This window comes from Temnothorax longispinosus, chromosome 7 (assembly GCF_030848805.1).
Source record: "Temnothorax longispinosus isolate EJ_2023e chromosome 7, Tlon_JGU_v1, whole genome shotgun sequence".
Taxonomy (NCBI): Eukaryota; Metazoa; Arthropoda; class Insecta; order Hymenoptera; family Formicidae; genus Temnothorax; species Temnothorax longispinosus.
Window position 1 is genome coordinate 10,279,847 of NC_092364.1, and position 22,047 is coordinate 10,301,893.

General features: G+C 41.8%; 1 protein-coding gene across 1 annotated transcript in view; it reads left to right on the forward strand.

The window, feature by feature from the left end:
* Positions 1-18,429: 18,429 nt before the first annotated feature.
* The window catches only part of LOC139816908 (gustatory receptor for sugar taste 43a-like), a 125,794-nt gene continuing 122,176 nt past the window's right edge, over positions 18,430-22,047 (forward strand). Inside the window, exon 1 of the mRNA XM_071784740.1 lies at positions 18,430-18,556. Coding sequence (XP_071640841.1) covers positions 18,499-18,556 — 58 coding nt within the window. The 5' untranslated portion in view covers positions 18,430-18,498. The remainder of the gene's footprint in view (positions 18,557-22,047) is intronic.

Here is a 22,047-nt window from a genome sequence, read left to right on the forward strand (position 1 = left end):
CGGAGGACCGGTGGCTTGGACAGAAGACAGAAGACAGTTTCGCTAAGTACAGCTGAAGCTGAACTAATAGCAGCTACGATGGCGACGCAAGAAGGAATGTGGATCCTAAAAGTGATAGCATCAGTACACAAGGTAGATGAGACAGAATTGGAGCCTATTCAACTGGACTGTGACAATCAAGCAACAATTGCTCTGACCAAAAATCCAGCTTTTCACCAAAGGACCAAACACATCAGCAAAGATTATTAGTTTGTACGTAAGGCTGCAGAAATGAAGAAAATAGTGATCAATTACTGTCCAACAGAAGTGCAACTGGCCAACATTCTGACAAAAGGATTACCAAGGCCTCGGTTCTGGAACTTGAAAGGATTACTGTCAATGAACACTAAGACCTCAGTGGGAGTATTGTAATATGAGTTCTCATGTTATCGACAGAGACTTTAGCACATTCATTATAGATGGCAGCATAAAATTTTTCCCTTTTGTTTGTTACGCTTCTATACCTTTTTTAACTAGAGCTTGGCTGCCTTTACCTTCGTTCGTTACTCAGAGACACTTTATTTTCAAGTTATTCTCAAGTTATATCTTGCAACACTGTAATCAAAGGAAACGCTAACAACATCTATCGTGCAATACTGAATCCAAGGAGCGCCAATGCACGTATAACGTGCTTTTAATGCGCGTACAATTGCATTGGCTTCAAAACAACATTAATTGTGTATTCAAAATGCGCACATTCAAATGCGTAATTAATGCAAATTGAGCATTCAATTTATAAATAACAGGTTTTATAAAATATTTAAATGAGTAGCTTCTGACTCATTATGAAACATTTTATTTAAGTTTTTAAATTTTATATAAGTTGAATTTTAAATAAATGGAATTTTAAATAAATGACATTTCTTCTTCTTCTCACGCCGCCGTATCCTTTCGAAGGTTGGCGATCCAAATGGCTAACGTTGCCCTAGAGACTGCCATCCGAAACATGTCCACCGATGTAAAGCAAATTCATCTTCTTATGTTTTTTAACCATGAGTTTTGACGCCTTCCAATGGATCTCTGGATTTTCCCCTCGATGATCAGTCGTAACAGCTCGTACTTTTCTCCTCTCATTAAATGCTCTATATATCGCGTCTTTCTCTTTTTAATGGTGAGCATAAGCTCCTTCCCCATAAGGTTGAGGACTTCCGCATTCGTTACTTTTTGCATCTATGATATCCGTAACATGCGTCGATATAAATACATTTCAAATGCATTCAATCTCTTCTCCATGATTGGGTTAAGAGTCCAACATTCGCAATTATAGAGCAGAACAGAGAAGACATAGCATCTGACCATGCGGATCCTGAGTCCCAGACTAAGATCTGTGATCTCGTGAAGAGTTTTTTCATGCTCATGACGTTTTCCTAGCCTGCTCGATTCTTGATCTAATCTCTCTCCCGGAGTCACATTGGTTGTTAACGATAGTTCCTAGATATTTCAAAGATGATACCTGCTCAACCGCGGGTCCATTGATTGTCAGATGAACACGTATAGGTGATTTTAAAAATGCAAGATTTTTTGTCTTGGCAATATTTATGGATAGTCCATATCTTTCGCTGTGCCGCACTATACGATCTATCATGATTTGCAATTCAGGCATGTTGTCTGCTAGTACTACTGTGTTGTCAGCGTACTTGATGTTACTAATTGTTCTGCCGTTTACCTTGATTCCACCGACGACACCATCCAGGGCTTCTCTGAAAATTGCCTCTGAGTAAATATTAAAAAGGAGCAGCGACAGAACACACTCCTGTCGTACTCCTCTTTTGATGAATACATCTTCCGAAGTTGTTTGCTCTAGTCTGATTTCTGCTGTTTGTTACCAATATAGATTTGCGACAATATGCACCTCACCTCTGTTAATTCCAGTAGCTTTCAGGATCTCGATTAATATTATGGTGTTTGACGCAATCAAATGCTTTTCGGTAGTCAATAAAACAAGCGAACACGTTTACGTTCATATCAAAAGCGTTTCTCGCGTGCCAAAGCCGGTTCGGAATCCAAATTGAGCCTCATCAATTTGGCATTTACATTTGTTTGCACTGCGACGCTATTTTATACGGCCGCGAGGCTATTATGCGCGACCGCACCAATATACCGCGCCACAAATATGTTGAGCGAGAGCAAAATACAACCTCCAAAAATGTTGGGCGCCAGGTGTGGAGAAGGCCACACCACCTTTGACTCTAAATACGCGAAACTCCACAATACTTTACTCTCAATACGCTAACTAACTCGAAACTCTCTCAATGCTCATAGGAGCCCCAAAGACTCCAAATACTTTAACTCCAATACTTTGCTCTTATCGCTCGCGACGGCTGCTCAATCAGCGGTAGAGGGTCGGGGTTCAAGGATCGCACAACTTTAGGAGACGTTGACAGTGGTTAGGCGAGGCACACGTACAAATAATTCGGAGGCGATAAAATAAGAAAAGCGATAATATATTGTACAGCCAGATAATTGCCATCAAGTTCAAGACTCGGGTGTTATACGCCTCGAGAATCTTCAGCCTGTTTACGTTAGGGCTAGAGGCGCGGAATGCGGGACAATATTTATTATGCGAGAGTCACGTCTTGATCACGCGCTCCTTCAACGCGGGTCCGCTCAAAGTGGCTTGAATAAATATTATTCGCCGGACAATTAATATGCGTAAGGACAGAAGATTCGCTATTACTATACGCTGCCGATTAATATCCCCGAACTGACGATACGCGCGAAATAGAGAACTCAAAGATGGAATATTGGTCGCACAATGAACAATGCACCTAAACGGAATATTTCTCGCGAAAAGAACGATACACGCAAAATAAATGTTTCTCGCAGAATGAACGATACACGCAAAATAAAGGTTCCTTGCAGAATGGACGATACACGTCGCAAGCACGTGATACTCACGCCCGACTCACTCCGGGGCGCGTAATACTTTTAGCCGGAGTACATCATCCTCTACATCTCTGAACGGTAATTGCGGCCGTTTTTCGGTCACATCATCCGGAAAGGCTCCCTCCAGATCCGTTACCCCGACTCACACTTCCCGTACCGGGCGCGGTAATTAACGTATCAGGAAGCCGGCACGCCCCATAATGACCGTACGCGTGGAAAGCACGCACGACTCAGATCGCAAAATACTCGAAACTAACTCTAACGGGAACGCCGATATCTTACACGGTACGCAAATCGATAGACGCAAAATTAATACGGAAAACGGAATTCTCTAAACGGTAATTTAACTCTAATGACTGTTGAGCCGATCCGCGAGGTTTGATCTCGCAACACGCGCCACACTCATAATGCGCGGCCGGTGCCACGCGGTCGCTCGTCGTTACTTGATTAAGTACCCGCAAAATCTTATACCACACCGGTCGAGTCGGGAAGAAACGGACGCCCCTTCGGTATCTTACGGCCGACGTCAGCAGCCGCACTGGGCTGGCAGGGCTTATGACGTACTTACCCGTTAGAGAATACTTAGCCTTATTACAAAACAAGACAGAGACCTTAAACAAGGAGCAGAAAGAACGATTCTGAAAACGCAAACCCAGTTCCCTTCCACCGAAACAGCCCCGATGATCCCCCCGAAAGACAACCTCAATTCCATCAACGAGACCCCATCCTACCCCCCCCCCATGAAATCCCCCTCCCCAACCTTCCCACAAACTCTCCCCCCTTCAAGAACAAAACCCCTCGCCGGGCGACGAGAACCGCCGACCCACCCGTAGACGACCAATAGCTACCTACACACGAAAACAATTCGTCTCATCCGCGTCACGAAACCTCCACCCCTTATAAATTCCCACCAACTTGACCCAAACCTACCAACTCTGCCTAAAAAAACACACCCCATCCCAAACCTCAGCCGGAAGGTAAGCCATGCATAAAAAAGAACAATCACGCAAGGGGAACGCAAATAGAAAAGCAACGAGACTTTGCGACTGAAAAAGCACAGGGGGGGTTAAATAATGCCAACTGTAAACCTCAGTCACTCTAAGATAACGAAGAATTCACCCTTACTTGAACCCGAAGCCCCAAAAACGTCCCTCTCCCCTTACAACAACAAAAGCTAAACCCTTCAAACCCCTTAACCAAAAACGACAAAATAAATCATACAAATCCCCCACTTCCTCTATAACCACTAACCCATTTTCCCACGGACAACCGCGTACCTCGCACTCCCTCCAATCACAGAGCTTCACCACACTTAACATTCTACCCACAACCCACCATTTTACCACCCTCAAAACGTAAACTCCTTCGGAAATCTCGCCGTTTCCCCCCACCCCCAACCCCCCCCCGTAATAAAACCCCCCCCTAAAGGGATACCAATTCTACTCTCCCCCGCACCGCCCCACAGACAATACCTCCGAAAGAAAAAAACGACAATAAATAACACGAAGATACTAGCACAAGACAACCCACAAGTGCCCATAAACAAAAACAACCCTATTTCCAAAACGCGGGAAAACCCCGTGCAAACGATCATAGAAAAATACACCAAGATCCCAACCAGACCCATTCACCCCAAACACACCAAAACAACACTTTACCAAAAACAGACAAAACCCTGGTAAACCACCCACTTTTCATAACCTACAGCCAAATGGACCAAAAACAAAACAAGATCCACAATAATCCTATACTAACCCACGGAAGAACAGAAGGCATAGCGTCCCCCTCCCGCCGTCTCAATGAAACTAGAAGAAACAGCAAACAAAGGTAACAATTAGAAAAGAAAAAGGAAATAAAAACACAGATAAAAATAATACCATCGCAAAAGAACAAGGGGATTATAAATTATATAAATTATAAATTCAGGCAAAAAGCAAAGAATAAAACAAAAAATGGAGAAAGTAGAAGAGGAAGAAAGAAGCCCGAAACTCTCAAAGCAAAACCTACGGCTGTCTTCAAAATTAACGCAAAAACGGTTTACCCGACAACCGCACCGCTGTTCACCGATACCTGAGGGCTAACCGGGGGATTGACATGTAGTTTAAATCTTAGTTATTAATCCATTCGAAACCATAACTAATAGCGCGACCGCACACACCCAGCCCATCGACTTATTACTAGGACAACCCCCAGCAAAGGGGAAGGAGCAAGATATCCCATCAGCACAATGTACGGCAGTAAACGATAGAATGCATTGACTCAACATAACCCACACCCACATGCTCCCCTTGGCCCACACGGCCCCGATCAGGGACAGACCCGTCCCCCCCCACGTATCGTAGCCCCATCCCACTCATCAAAGAGACCCCGCTCCCCCAAAAATGCAAACACCCCCCTTCTGTCACGTGCGCCCCCTCCCCCTCCTCCCCACCCGAGCCCCGAGTCCGCGCGACGGGAAGTCCTCACCCACCGGAGCTTGGGAAATGGATGCTTACCCGGCCCTCCCCCCCTGCCACCCCGAGTGCGCGCCGACCTTCGATCCCGAACCATCGGGCAGGCAGGTTCCCGGAGGATTCCGGGCCCCCACACACAACGAACGATTTCCCAGGATTGATGATGAGGATGGCCCGGATGCGCGGATCGCGCCCCCCCCCGGGCCACCGCTCCTCCTTGCACACACAACGGGCCCACCGGCCCGCTTCTTCCTGAAAGAGGAAGTAGCGAACGAGGACCCAGTACGACGGTATCCGCGAAAAAGAAGATTCTGAATCAGTGCGTCAGAGTTAAGTTAGAGTATAAGGAAGACAGGAGCAGCGTGTTAAGTAAAACCGTACAAGAAAAGCAAAAGATTGGACCCGGCACACCCGGTGGATTTTGCGCTGCAACCCGTCACAGCCAACGGGCGTTTTGTTGCGGGGCCGCCCCGTAACTCCGTCTTTGTTACTCCGATTTGGTTTCCTTGCCGTCTCCGATCGCGATGGGCCCACAGTACAATCTTATTCAGGCCGGGGGGAATATTATGCACGTTGGAGTATCACAATGAGAGTTTAATCCGGCCAAAGCCGGGCCAGGGGACAGGGACTACGCCCATGTCCCTTATTTAACACACAAAACAGGGAAGTCGGAAGACGCCCTGAGACTCTGAGATTGCCTCGTCGCACACCCCGCGACTGAGTCCGCAAACTTGCGCTTGCCGCGCGAACAGCGTACGCGATGAGTGTCGGAAAACGACCCCCACAAGTTATACTTGATATATATGGAGCGTGCGGAACGCGGGATAACCCTAAACGCGGGAGAATGCCTTAAGCCAAAGAGGCCACAGCCCCACGACGAAAGTATACCAAGTCGCGAAAGCGCAACGATACGACTAGACGGACGTAGGTAGTACGGCAGGGAGGGAGCAACAGTCGAGCCCCAGGCTGCAAGCGACAGCACAGGCCCAGGGGTTAACCCAGGCCCCCAGAGAGAGAGAAGAGGCGACGATAGGACGGAAAGAGGAAGCAGAGAGGCAGAGGAGAGATCGGAGGAGGAGGAATGTGTAATAAGAGGATCGACGAGAGTGTAGAAGGATGAAAGGGAGAGACGAGAGATGGGGACGGAGATAATGCGAATAGATAACAGAGAGAGAGGGAGAGGAGCGAAATGCACAGGATAGGAGCATAAAGAGCAGAGAGGGACAACTGGATCGGCCAGTCAGGTGAGCTCGCTGTACGATGTGCTCCTTCCACGCCCATCCCATATGAATTATTGAAATTACCGCGGCCGGGACCCCGAGATCGCCAAAACCAAGCGTCCGCCCGAATTTAATTCAAAGGAAATTTCGGCCGGAGACCTGGCCAACATAGCCGAAAGACACTAGATCCATCGCGTGTAGGGAGAAAGAGAGGAAGAGAAAAGAGGAGATACGGGGAGCAGAAAAGAAAAAGAGGTGAGCGACAAAAGAAAAAAGAAAGAACATAACAGAAAGGCACACAAGAACGCGACGGAGCAAACCGACCCGCCCGTTGGATGATTGTCCGCCATCGATCAGCCAATCAGATCGCATATATGGGTGTTCCTCCGTGATTTGATCGCGATTACATAGTTGATTCTTATCGGAATCCTCGAAAACAATTTTTTATAAATACGGGTAAGGAATTATCCTGTCGAGAAATGAGAAAGAAAGAGTTTTTTGAGGGACCATGGAACAGACATGAGGCTTATCATACGGTAGTCTTCTTAATGAGAAGCATAAGCCTTCTTTGGGAAAGTAATAATAAAACGTTGTATCAGACAAAGTTAAGTCGGGCTGGGGATTTTTCCCATCCCCCTGAAGGTACCTTCGATCTTGCCTGAAACCCTCTCACGACCACCACCTACGTACGCCGAGCCCAACCACCCCTCCAAGGACCCGGCCACCCGACCCCCCAAAAAGTCCGTGCTAGTCAACGCACCTCTGCCTAGCTATTCAAATTTAAATACTTACAGTAACATGTTTATCGGAAGAAAATACTTCTCGGAAGATTAATCGAAAGAAATCGCAGGTATTAGTATTAGACGCATTCCCCTCGGGTACAATGAAGGGACCTTGTGAGGTATGGTTGCATGTCTCTAATTCATTTGGTTCATATAGTTCTGGGGGCGAAAAATGAACACTGAGGAACCAAACAAACCGGAGTCGATTGTAGAGAAAGAAGAAAATGGAGGACACGCCCGAAAAGTTGCAATTTTAGCTACGTAGTCTCTCCATCTTTGAAGTTCTGCCTCCAAACTTTTTGTATTATTTCGATGGTATCAATTCTTTAGCAATTGGCTGCTTGCGCGTTTCCGGTGCATGTCTGTGAGCTCTTTACTTATATTATGTACTGCTTGAATAACATAGCATGTTTATGTCAATGAACATGCAAGCGCAGTCATCGCAGATCAATGACGATCCCATGGATTATGATTCGCGTACACATCCCGCGCCAATATGTTTTCACTATTTGTACATATTGCTTAAATTTTCACTCTATTAAAGATGAAACAATCTGGGTTCCATAATCTTTCTTGAGGTGTCCGCATGAACCGCACCCAGTGCGTCAAGCACACAAAGCCCGGTGACGGCATTAAACCCAACGCGAAGACACGAAAATTCGGCTCGGGTGACATTGTGTTTCGGATAATCCCAGGTGTAACTAGTATAATAGCTATGTAGCGGAATGTATGTTTTGAAGCCAGAGGGACGAGTCGCTATTCCCCCCCAATTGGCACAATACAGATTGTACACGTTTTAGTCGCACCAAAACTGCAAAGTCTGGGTTGGTTGCCTCCGTGGTTATTGCTCTTCCTAGGACGTACTCTCCCACAGCACAATACCATATCCTCCACGATAATTTTTGCAGATTTGGTATACACTCACCAAAACCAGTGTTGTCTCTCCCTTTTTTGTAAAGCTGTCAAGTAGCCTTCTTCAGACAATTTGACTGTAAAAATCTTATATCTCTGCTCTCATGTGTCAAGTCTGGTTGGCATAGCATTATTTGTATAATATAACCATCTAATGTCCGCGCCCATGAGGTTTGTAATTAACTAAACATGCAATCCGACTCACTTAGGGGACCAACTTATATGTGATCCTGATTCATAATTCACCCCACTCGTCAGGTGACAAGATAAGCGCTTGTTCTAGCTCTCTTGTTGACCTAAGATGCTGGAATCCGCCCGAATAATCGTACAGAAACCGACGTTACTATTGTTCATTCCGATTCCCCAGCATCCAGGCCATCGGACACTCAACTTAAAGAACCGGACACTCTATGTATCCTTAGACATTGCCGTTCAAATTTGCTAAATTATTCCTGCAATGTACAACGCTGCGCAATTCAGGTAGCAATTAATACTTTGTCGTTATATATTCCAATCTTATCTCTTCGTTATGCTTAATAGTAGACCTACGGGCGAGAAGCCATCTTAGCCACCCTATCCATCATTTACGGACCCGGCGCGAAGGCGCACAGGAGGAGAGCCGTAGGGTTGCGGCGTGCACCACCCGCTGACGTGGACCCTAGTTCCAGGCTGCAGGGTCTTGCCCCCACTGCTGACTCAACGCGCCTCACGCTACCCCCCCTTGTTGGGTCCTTGGTTGCTTTGTCTTGACTGGCTTAGAAGACAGCCGCTGAAGCATGAGGTTCTTTGTGATAGTGTATGACGCACGCTTCTGGCCCAGGCTCCTGCGCCTCTACAGGCCCTGACTGTCGAGTATGGTTCCGTTCCTTCTTCTGTAACGCAGTGCGGAAGCCGTTTAGCTACTTATCCCCAGCCATCAGCTTTCAGGGGCCTAATACAAAGCTCCATATCCACAGATTCACGAAGTTAACCCTTACTACCTGCATTTGTAAGACCTGATTGTAGTTGTGACCAACGTGCAATGACTATTAACAGAGTGTAGATTTTTGTGGTAAAGCACAGCACAAGGTTAATGTCATTTAAACAGGTAGTTCATTTCCCAGAGATATACCAGCTCAATGGATGAGAAAGGCACTTCCAAAGTATATCTAGCCCTGCCATAGAACAACCTGGCTGGATCCGGGACCACGATCAAATACGTACCCTCGGCAGAGACTCTAGCAACACTCGAATCCCAAGCAATTGTGTTGTTTATCATGTCCAAATAAAACAGATTTCGTAAATTAACACAAAAAATTGTTCTTCTTTTTGATGTGAATAGCACATGTACAGCAAACTATGGATCACCAGGAAATGCTTCAAAAGCTTGGGAGGAGCTGGGACGGAGAGAAAGAAGCGTGCGAAAGTTAGTAGTTACGCGGAGCAGTTCACTAGTTGTCCGATTGGGCTCCTCGATCAAGAAGCGCAGGTGCACTTTTTGGTATGCGCTTCCATTGTTATTAATCAAAGGATAATCGGGATAAAGGTGGTGAACAAAAGGATTATAACTTCTGAGAACTTAAAGAGTCTATATAATATTGAAAAAATTCTTGTACAGAGACACGTTGTAACGCGCACGCTTGCTACCGACCGACGACTATTACCCGTCCTCTCGGGGAGGAGTAGAAAGGTTGGAGGAGGAGAAAAAGACAAAGGAAGTGATACAGTGGGACGAAGAGAGTATCAAGAAGTATAAGGAGAAAGCGGAAGAGATAGAGGTGGAGGGGGAAGAGGTGGAGGACGTCTGGGAAAACCTGAAGAAGGCAGTAGAGAAAAGTATGGTAAGGAAAAGGATTACGATAAGGAGGAAGAAAATAGGAGAGAAGGATTGGTGGGACGAGGAGTGCAAGAGAAAGAAAAGGGGGCTGAAGAGGACATATAAAAGATGGAGAATGGGAAAGGAAAGAAAGGAGGTATATGTGAAACTAAGAAGAGAATTTAGGGAGATGTACAGAAGGAAGGAAGAAAAAAGACTAGAGAAATATGAGGAAGAAGTCAGGAGCGCGAAAACAGAAGAGCAAATATGGAAGATAATTAACAAGGAAAGGAAGAAAAGAGTACCAATTGAGGAAGATATAAAGATGGAGGAATGGGAGAATCATTTTATGCAGTTGTTGGGAGGAAGTAAAGAGGACAGGAGAGAGGAGGTGGAAAAAAGAAGCAAAGAAGAAGATGGGGAGCTGGAGATTCAGGATCAAGAAATTGAAGAACAGATCAATAACTTAAAGAGGAGAAAGGCGGCAGGAGTAGATGGGATAGCAGGAGAGGCATGGAAGTTCAGCGACGGGCGGATAAAGGGAAAGCTGAAGGAAATCCTGAAAAAGGTGTGGAGAGGTGAAGGCTTCCCGGAAGAATGGAGAGTGGGGTTAATAGCCCCAATTTTCAAGAAAAGTGACCCGAAAAGTGTGGAAAACTACAGGGGAGTCTCCCTGTTATGTACTGCGTATAAGATATACGCAGGAATATTAGCAGAGAGGCTAAGGAAAGTGGCAGAAGAGAAGAAAATTCTGCCGGAAACTCAAGCAGGTTTTAGGAAGGGCAGAGGGACAATGGACAACGTGTATGTGTTACAGCACGTGGTCAAGAGAGAACTGAGGAAGAAAGGAAGAAAAGTATATGGGTTCTTTGTGGACCTAAGGGCGGTCTTCGACAGAGTGGACAGAAAGATCTTATGGGAAACAATGGAGAAAAGAGGAATAAGAAGAGGGATAATTAAAAAAATCAAGAAAATCTATGAAGGGACGAAGAATGCGGTTAAAGTGAGCGGAAAAGTCTCCAACTAGTTCTGGACGGAGAAAGGAGTAAGGCAGGGGTGCCCTCTGAGTCCGCTACTGTTCTCGATATTGATCGCATATGGACACTAGCGTATGCAGATGATCTGGTGCTGCTGGCAAAAAGTGTGGATGGAATGAAGGAGATGATAAGGAGACTGGAGAGATACCTAAGAAGGAAAAAACTGCAGTTGAACACAGAGAAGTCGAAGATTATGTGTTTTAGAAGAGGAGGAGGCAGAGGAAAGGAGGTGGGATAAGAATGGGAAGGAAAGAGACTGGAGGAAGTGAAGGAATACAAGTACTTGGGATACGAGTTGAGGAGGAATGGAAGCGACGACGGACAGATCAAGAGTGCAAAGAAGAAGGCAAATATAGTGATGAGGCAGGTATGGGGGGTGGGGGAACGTAGGTTCAGGGATGACTTTAGGAGAAGGATGATATTATTTAAATATTTAGTACTTGGGGTTATAATGTATGGGGCAGAGATCTGTGGTTGGAGAGAAAGAGAAGAATTGGAAAGAATACATAAAAAGTATGTAAAGTGGACCCTTGACCTCGACTCCTGTACGCCGGACTATATAGTTTATAAGGAAACGGGGAGAGTAAAGTTAAGTACAATTGCGGGAAACAGAGCAGTAAGGTTCGAGGAAAAGGCTATGAAGATGGGGGAAAGAAAATTGGTAGTAGAATGCGTGAAAGAAAAAGAGAGTGAGGGACAAAAGGGTATGGTGGGGGAGGAGAGAGAGATGTTTTATAGGCAAAACGGATTTAGTTCAGAGGGTATAAAACTACTGAGGGAGGGGGAGGCGGATATAGGGCAAGTAATAGGACAGAGAGAGAGAGAGAGAGACTAGGGCAATAGATGGATAGTAAGATAGGAAGCACGAGATACAACAAGAGATATGAGGACATAATGGCGCAGGAAGGACCGAGATATTTGAGAGAAAAAGGGCACAAAGGAAGCCAAAAATTGATTGCGAGATGGAGATGTGGAAACAAAGAGGAAAGAAACAGATTTTGGGCGGAGGCGGGAAGAAGAAAATGCCAGATCTGCGAAGAAGAAGAAGGAACGATGGAGCACGTACTGACACATGTAGAGGGAGAGCGCAAGATTAGAGTGAAGAATTTTTTAGGGGAGGAAGGAAAGATAGCGAATGTGAAATGCATGAGAGAATTAGGAAAAATGAGAGAGAATAGGAGAAGGAAAAGAGAGAGTGGATGAAGGAGTAAATGTTCAGGTAGCGAAATTGTAAACCAAGTCCCGGGTTGGAAGGCCGAACCGAATAAAGTATATTATTATTATTATTACCCGTCCTCTCACCTACGCTCTCGGCGGCAGCGATCACGCAGTACTATTACCCTAAACCTAGAACCTTTTTAACATCCATAATATGCATTAAATGCGCATAGAATGCGGGACAAATACATTTAATGCAAAGTTTAATGTACATTCAAAGCGCATTATACGCGCATTGGCGCTCCTTGGGAACTTATGTTTAAAATTAAGTCATTCGTCAATTAAAAACATAAATAATAATAATGTAATAAAACATTATTTTTATTAAGCTAGTTGAAGTTTAGAACGTTCTTGGAGCGATTTTTTGGAAATGATTTCTTTCATTTCTCCATGCATAGAGAACTTCTAACATGAGTGCCACACACATACATAAAATATATAAAAAACCGAGCCGATACACACTGCTGAAGACATCCTTGTAATCAAAAAGCCTACCTCCAGATCACATTAGACATTCTTGCTACGCTGAATATAATTTGTTCTAGATTTCTTTTGGCACAGAAGAATTTCTGAGAAATGGAATAAATCATTTATAAAAAAATCGCTCTAAAAATATTCCAAACTTCGAATAGCTGGAACATTAATTAGGAATTTTTATTATCTACATATTATATAAGTACGCGTGGATATTTCAGATTAAACGGAGCACTTCCGGATCTCGACTGTTAATAAACTATTACTTTTCTGACGTAATGGATGTTAAAGATTGTTCTCACAATTGTATATTTTGGCACAAAACGCAGGAGCAATCGTTTAGAAAAATGCCCTCTTTTATTTGAAAATCCTTTCCGTCATTTTCTGAGCAATTTTTCTCGTCTTTGTTTCTTTCCTTTTCCTTTTTATTTCTTCTGTGTTTATTTCCACTTTGGTAATTCTACAGAATAGGGCCTTTTCCGAATTTTGATATTTTCTTGCGGTTTTCTTGGTAAAAACCTTTGTTGTGACTCTGACAGTGATAATCAATCGGGGGAGCCCGAAAAATATGCACCCTACCTATTTTTTTTACCTATTTTTACTTTATTTTTGATAAATGTCTAGATTAAGGGCGCATACACTTTCCACGCGAACCGAGGTTCACGCACACCCCCCCCCCCTGTGCTTTCGGGGGAGGTGCGGTAGTCCCGAAATAGTTCACGCATACACTTTCCACGCGAACCGAGGTTCACGCACACCCCCCCCCCCGTGCTTTCGGGGGAGGTGCGGTAGTCCCGAAATAGTTCACGCATACACTTTCCACGCGAACCGAGGTTCACGCACACCCCCCCCCCCGTGCTTTCGGGGGAGGTGCGGTAGTCCCGAAATAGTACACGCATACACTTTCCACGCGAACCGAGGTTCACGCACACCCCCCCCCGTGCTTTCGGGGGAGGTGCGGTAGTCCCGAAATAGTTCACGCATACATTTTCCACGCGAACCGAGGTTCACGCATTTTTACTTTATTTTTTTCATATTTTTTCCAACATGGCTTTCGAAACCTTCCAACGTTATAAATATATAGTAGTCCTTAAAAGGACTGATTTTGGTCCTGAAAAGAACCGGTAGTGATTTATAAATCATGTTTATTTTGTTCCGTCATTTCGGTTTACCTCGTTATCGAGCGCGATGATTTCGAAGATCTTATGAAATCGTTGAGTATGATCTGGATATTTTCGCTTAAAATAAAATTCTGCGATATAGCCGTCCATATGATACTCGCGGCGTCCATAACGAGGGATATTGGAACGAACTTCTCGCCAGGTACGCTCGATGTTTTGCGTATGTGGATCTCCTGTATCGGGATCCACAAAGTTATAAGAATGATTAACAGTTAGATGCTGAAAACCTTCCGTGTCTAAGCAATTATATGCTTTCCAACAATCAGAAACAATTGTAGTTCCCGGTAAAATATTTTCTTTTATTGCATTTAGCAATATACAGAATAGGGCTTTTTCCGAATTTTGATATTTTCTTGCGGTTTTCTTGATAAAAACCTTTGTTGTGACTCCGACAGTGATAATCAATCGGGGGAGCCCGAAAAATATGCACCCTACCTATTTTTTTTTCCTATTTTAGTAAATCTGAAGGAAAGCTCACTCCTCTCCGATTTCGATGAAATAAGGCTCAATTAAAGCGTTTTTGCTCAAAATGACTAAAAGTATTTAATTATTTAAAGCGCGTCACTAACCTATGTAGATTAGTGACGCGCTTTAAAAGTATTTAATTGTTTAAATATAATGTGTTTCATTCTATATATATATATATATTTAATTATTTAAAGCGCGTCACTAACCTATGTAGATTAGTGACGCGCTTTAAAAGTATTTAATTGTTTAAATATAATGTGTTTCATTCTATATATATATATATATATATATATATATATATATATATATATACACAAACAAGCTTGTAAAGCACGCCATGAACCTATGTGACCGTTTATGATTTTGTTCGTCGCGTAGTACATTCTTCGTCTTCCTTTCCTCCCGTTCCTACTCGGCTTCATGTAAACAACAGTACGAGACATTGACTGCTGTATTTAGATAATAGAGAATATACCGACACTTTCTCTCAGTATACGAACAGAGATACGTGTGCTTAGATTGTGACAATGGATTGCAAAGGCTGTGTTCTGAAGCTAACATCTTTTTTGCGAATGTGTAACAATCAAGAAGAATTATTTGAGTTTTTGAAATCACATAACGTAATTAAAAGATCAGTAATTTGTTCAAGTTGTGAGAAACCAGCAACGTTTGATAATCACAAATTGAAGTGGAGGTGCCAAAAAAAAAGCAAAGTAAAGAAAGGACATAAGATCCAGATTATATCGTGTTCGTTCAGTACAACAATTAAAAAAGATACATGGTTCGAAAACGCCAATATTTCTATCGAGACAGCTTGTACATTTATTGGATACTTTGTGACTATGAGCCCACCACGTCATATATTTTTGAAAAGAGAATTAGAATTAAATCCGAATACTATCGTTGACTGGTCTAATTTTATTCGAGAAGCTCTGCTGTCGTGGTGTATCGAAAACTCGAAGCAAATTGGTGGACCGAATCGTGTTGTTGAGATTGACGAAGCAAAATTCGGCAAGAGAAAATACCACCGTGGACGTGTTATCAATGGACAGTGGTTTTTCGGCGGATTCGAAAGAGATTCAAAGGAATTATTCATCATTCCTGTTCCAGACAGATCAGCTGTGACATTGCTAAATGCAATAAAAGAAAATATTTTACCGGGAACTACAATTGTTTCTGATTGTTGGAAAGCATATAATTGCTTAGACACGGAAGGTTTTCAGCATCTAACTGTTAATCATTCTTATAACTTTGTGGATCCCGATACAGGAGCGCATACGCAAAACATCGAGCGTACCTGGCGAGAAGTTCGTTCCAATATCCCTCGTTATGGACGCCGCGAGTATCATATGGACGGCTATATCGCAGAATTTTATTTTAAGCGAAAATATCCAGATCATACTCAACGATTTCATAAGATCTTCGAAATCATCGCGCTCGATAACGAGGTAAACCGAAATGACGGAACAAAATAAACATGATTTATAAATCACTACCGGTTCTTTTCAGGACCAAAATCAGTCCTTTTAAGGACTACTATATATTTATAACGTTGGAAGGTTTCGAAAGCCATGTTGGAAAAAATATGAAAAAAATAAAGTAAAAATGCGTGAACCTCGGTTCGCGTGAACTATTTCAAGACTACCGCACCTCCCCCGAAAGCACGGGGGGGGGGGATGTGCGTGAACCTCGGTTCGCGTGGAAAGTGTATGCGTGAACTATTTCGGGACTACCGCACCTCCCCCGAAAGCACGGGGGGGGGGGTGTGCGTGAACCTCGGTTCGCATGGAAAGTGTATGCGTGAACTATTTCGGGACTACCGCACCTCCCCCGAAAGCACGGGGGGGGGTGCGTGAACCTCGGTTCGCGTGGAAAGTGTATGCGCCCTTAATCTAGACATTTATCAAAAATAAAGTAAAAATAGGTAAAAAAAATAGGTAGGGTGCATATTTTTCGGGCTCCCCCGATTGATTATCACTGTCGGAGTCACAACAAAGGTTTTTACCAAGAAAACCGCAAGAAAATATCAAAATTCGGAAAAGGCCCTATTCTGTAGAATTACCATTCTGGCAATTATATTTTAGAGTTTTTTGTAATATATTTTTATTTATTTTTTGAAGTGAAACTTCTTTAGGCACGGTAGTGAATTTGATTCGCGACACGAAAAAGTGTAACGGAAGTGAAACTTCTTTGGTACGGTAGTAAATTCGATTGTGCGACACAAATAGTGTAACGAAAATTTGACCAATAGGCGTACGGCGTTGGCGAGATGGTTCTTCTTCTGGCACGGTAGTTAAGTTCGATTATGCGACACGGAAAGTGTAACGAAAATTCGACCAATAGGCGTACGAAATGAAACTTCTTTGGTACGGTAGTAAGTTCGATTGTGCGACACGGAAAGTGTAACGAAAATTCGACCAATAGGCGTACGAAATGAAACTTCTTTGGTACGGTAGTAAGTTCGATTGTGCGACACAGAAAATGTAACGAAAATTCGACCAATAGGCGTACGAAATGAAACTTCTTTGGTACGGTAGTAAGTTCGATTGTGCGACACGGAAAATGTGACGAAAATTCGACCAATAGGCGTACGGCGTTGGCGAGACGGTTCTTCTTCTGGCACGGTAGTAAGTTCGATTATGCGACACGAAAAGTGTAACGAAATTCGACCAATAGGCGTACGAAATTAAACTTCTTTGGTACGGTAGTAAGTTCGATTGTGCGACACGGGAAGTGTAACAAAAATTCGACCAATAGGCGTACGAAATGAAACTTCTTTGGTACGGTAGTAAGTTCGATTGTGCGACACGAAAAGTGTAACGAAAATTCGACCAATAGGCGTACGGCGTTGACGAGACGGTTCTTCTTCTGGCATGGTAGTAAGTTCGATTATGCGACACGGAAAATGTAACAAAAATTCGACCAATAGGCATACGAAATGAAACTTCTTTGGTACGGTAGTAAGTTCGATTGTGCGACACGGAAAATGTAACGAAAATTCGACCAATAGGCGTACGAAATGAAACTTCTTTGGTACGGTAGTAAGTTCGATTGTGCGACACGGAAAATGTAACGAAAATTCGACCAATAGGCGTATGGCGTTGGCGAGACGGTTCTTCTTCTGGCACGGTAGTAAGTTCGATTATGCGACACGAAAAGTGCAACGAAAATTTTCGATCAATTGGCGTACGAAATAAAACTTCTTTAATTGGTACGGTAGTAAGTTCGATTGTGCGACACGAAAAAACGTCACGAAATAGTGTCACGAAAATTCGACCAACAGGCGTACAAAGTGAAACTCCTTTTGGATCGGTAAGTAAATTCGATTTTGCGACTCGAAAACGCGTCACGGAAATTCGATCAGGCGTACGGCACTGGCAAGACGGATATAGTGAGAACTGCGTATAACACTATATTTTCGAATTGCGGGCGGCTTGGAGTGACTAATTCCGGTGCATTGTTTTTGTATTAATTTCAGAAAAGTTATGGCAAAGCCTTGCCTTCAGAAGTTTCACTTCTAACGCGCGTGGCGACCACACGCATGATTTTTTTTTTAGAATTTTGTAGAAATATTTTCGGCACATATTTACGAAATATCGCAATAATTTATATAATGTACTACTGGTTCATTATTGGACTACCTTACTACTTTTAAACTTTTTGAGAAATAAAATATAGAAAAACATTCTATTAAACAATATTTTTTCGCGTTTAATTGATACATGTATGTATTTTGTTTGTCTTTTTTAATTTTTTAAAAAGGTAATATTTTAACATATCACACTTTTTTTTAGCATTCAACATTTTGTAAACATCACATACACTTAGCGCGAGATATCAATAGTAACGTGACTTTTGATAATCAATTTCGTCATTTCTGTAAATTTTAAGTTTACATTTTTTGTTACTCCATTTTATTTTAACTCGACCTTCCACTTTCTCTTTCTCTCAAACACGTTTTTAAAGTAATATAAACTTCTTAGCCGGTGACCTTCGTGATCAAGGGGAACTAGTTACGTACATTCGACAAGACATGGGAAATGTTCGAATGTTTCGAAAATCGAAGATCATGGATTTTTCTATCACAAATGGTACGACTCCATGATATATGCTTAAAAATATGTTCGTATTTTTTCGGCTTTTTACCACGTTATAAACAATAAAAATAAAATAAAAACGCACGTGTATATGAAAATGTTTATAACAAATTATATGTAAATATATAATAATAATTAAAAAATTTAAAATATTTCGAAAATTAAGAATTTTTGAATAATTATTGAATATAATAATTTCGCAATATTATTTAGTTTAATATAATATAATATAATAGTTAATTAATAGTTAATTAATATAATACTTTAATAACCCAGATAGCACAGAGAATTCAAAAAGAATTCTTTTTGAATTCCCAAATTATGAAATAAATTCTTCTTCCAACTCATTTTTTTTTATTAAAGATAATGCTTCCCTTCTCGGGATACATGGCGTTTTACAGGGACGTACCCAACCCTTTACATATACCAGTAAATTTTAATCAAAACCTGGCCTTTGTGCGACCTTACATTACTGCTGTTCTCTCTCCCTCCTTATTCTGGTGATTTTCAGCATCCATTCCACTCCTTCGCCTCCTTCTGACATTATTGTTGTTTCCGATATGCCCATTGCCTTGGTTTCTATACATTCCGTCAGAATATGGTTCCAGGTTTTCTCTTTCTCTCCACATAATCTACATTCTCTTTTACTGTCCTCCTCCCAGTATTTATTTCCTCTCCATTCGTTGCAACATCTGAATCTAGCTAGAGTCTTCAGTCGTTTTTCTTTTCCTTTTTGGCTCAAGTATTTCGTTCTTCCTACTCCCCTCCATCTTTTGTATTCTTTCGCCGAAACTGACTTTTCTATTTTATTTTTCTTTTCCTCCAGCTGCTTTTCTTTATACTTTTCCATCCATTCTTCCACTGTATTTATTCCTTTGTCTTCCTTAGCTTCTCTTTCCCAACAGCTCGTTCCTCCTGCTTCATATAGTTCTTTCATTCTTTTGCCCCAGTTTGTACTTTCCCACTCTATTGCTTCCTCATAGAAGAAGCTTTGTTTTCGTGAATATCGTATATGAACCTTCGATTACGTTTAAGTTGGGTTTAGTCAACCAAATTTAAAAAAAATTATATATGAAATAGGGGTAGAAGAAACCAACGAAGAGATTGGTTTTTGAGTTTTTTCTGCCAATATGTTCAGATTGTTGTAAAACATCGAAATATCGCCTAAAAAAAATGTCCGTATGTGTGTGTATGTGCAGATTTAATGTCTGTGGTTGCTCTAACTTCCGTAAATATTGAGATATTGGGCTGTTTTTTTTTAATCGATAGAGTATCATTCAAGGAAAGTTGGTATTGAATTTGGCGATGATTGGTAAAAGGGTTCTTTTTTAAAAAAATTTTGAATTTTTTTAGAAATGTCCGTGGTTGCTCTAACTTTCGCAAATTTGGAGATATCGATCTATTTCTAATTTTATTATATTTCTTAGTCTTTTCTACCCGTATTTCATATATAATTTTTTTAAGATTTGGTTGATTAGACCCAGCTTTATACGCGATCAAAGGTCCATAATTTTGATCGCATATAAAGCTAAGTCTAATCAACCAAATTTAAAAGAATTATATATGAAATAGGGGTAGAAAAGACCGAAGTAAAAATTGTTTTTTGAGTTTTCGATGCCATTGGTTGATTAGACCTAGCTTTATACGCGATCAAAGGTCCATAATTTTGATCGTATATAAAGCTAAGTCTAATCAACCGAATTTAAAAGAATTATATATAAAATAGGGGTAGGAAAGACCGAAGTAAAAATTTTTTTTGAGTTTTCGATGCCATTGGTTGATTAGACCCAGCTTTATACGCGATCAGAGATCCATAATTTTGATCGCATATAAAGCTAAGTCTAATCAACCGAATTTAAAAGAATTATATGAAATAGGGGTAGAAAAGACCGAAGTAAAAATTGTTTTTTGAGTTTTCGATGCCAATGTGTTGCTTATGTTCGAAAACGTCGAATTTAAATTTTTTGAGGATCGGTTTTGAGAATCGGCTATCCACACATCAAATAACTTAGGGTAGATTGAAGCGAATCGGATTAATATAAGTTTTAAGACAATTCTCGTTAGTGTTTTATTTTAAACGAGCTATTTTATCGTCCTAATTAGTAATCCGATTTGCCTCGGTCTACCCTATACATTTTTTAGGCAGAAATCGGTAACTTTTTCACTAATCTCCGCCAAATTCAAAACAACCTCCCTTTAATGATACCTTATATATAAGATTACATGTATGATTTGTACATTTTTTTGGCAAAAATTGGTAACCCCTTCACCGATTGTTGCCAAATATTCAACATCAATCTATCTTTAATGATACTCTATCCATAAAAAAAAGTGTGCAAGTAGAAACTTGCACATTGCTTTCTCATAGTTTTTTTAGTGTGCAAATAGAAACTTGCACATTGCTTCCTCATAATTTTTAAATGTGCAAGTAGAAACTTGTACATTGCTTCCTCATAGTTTTTAAGTGAGCAAGTAGAAACTTGTGTGTGCACATTGCTTTCTTATAGTTTTTAAGTGTGCAAGTAGAAACCTGCATTGCTTCCTCTATGAGGAAGCCAAATTAATAAATATCTACTAATAATTATGCATACAAAAACAGGCTTCTTCATAGAGGAAGCAATGTGCAGGTTTTCTTATCCATTTCTTTTCTGCACTTTTTTAGTATCACGTTTTCTGACTCGTTCTTTATTTTGTCTTGATACCTTATTGCTCTCCCTCCCGCTTCTAGGCTTATCTTCTCTATGGCTGCCTCCTCTCTAACTATGTATGAGTACACCTGCCTGGAGTACACCTGCCCAATCCTAGAATCCATCTTATGTACCTTTCCTGTAGCGCTTCGACTTTTTTCCATTCTCTCTATCCCCATACTTCTACTACATACAACATGATGCTTTTCACCATAACATTGAACATCATAATTCTTCTGTCGAAGTCTCCTCCAAATTTCCTCTCTCCTATTCCCCATATCTGTGCCATGGCTGCTGCCGCTTTTTTTACTACGTTTTTTATATGTGCGTCGTCCTTGTTATTCTTCTTAAACGTGAAACCCAAGTATTTAAATTCTCTTACTTCTTCTAATTCTTCATTCTCCCATTTCCACTTTCTTTCTTGACTTCTTTCCTTTTTGCAGAAAACTAGTATCTTGGACTTACCCGCATTTAGGGTTAATCTCTTCCCTTCGGGATATTTTTCCAGGGTTTTCAACATTCTCTTCATGTCCTTCTCAGACTTCGCCAACATTGCCAGGTCGTCTGCATATGCGAGTGCAAATATTTTTATTCTGCCGATTACAACTCCTCCGACTTGTCTTTTCTTCAAAAATTCCTCCACATCTGCCAAATATAATATAAAGAGTAGTAGGCTTAGGGGGCAGCCTTGTCTTATTGTTAGTCTCTCTGTTGTATATTGATATGATCCTCTATTTTTCCTTCCTGATTTGCAAGTCACAGCTGATTATCCCTTGGCCGTCCTTTTGTACGCTTTCT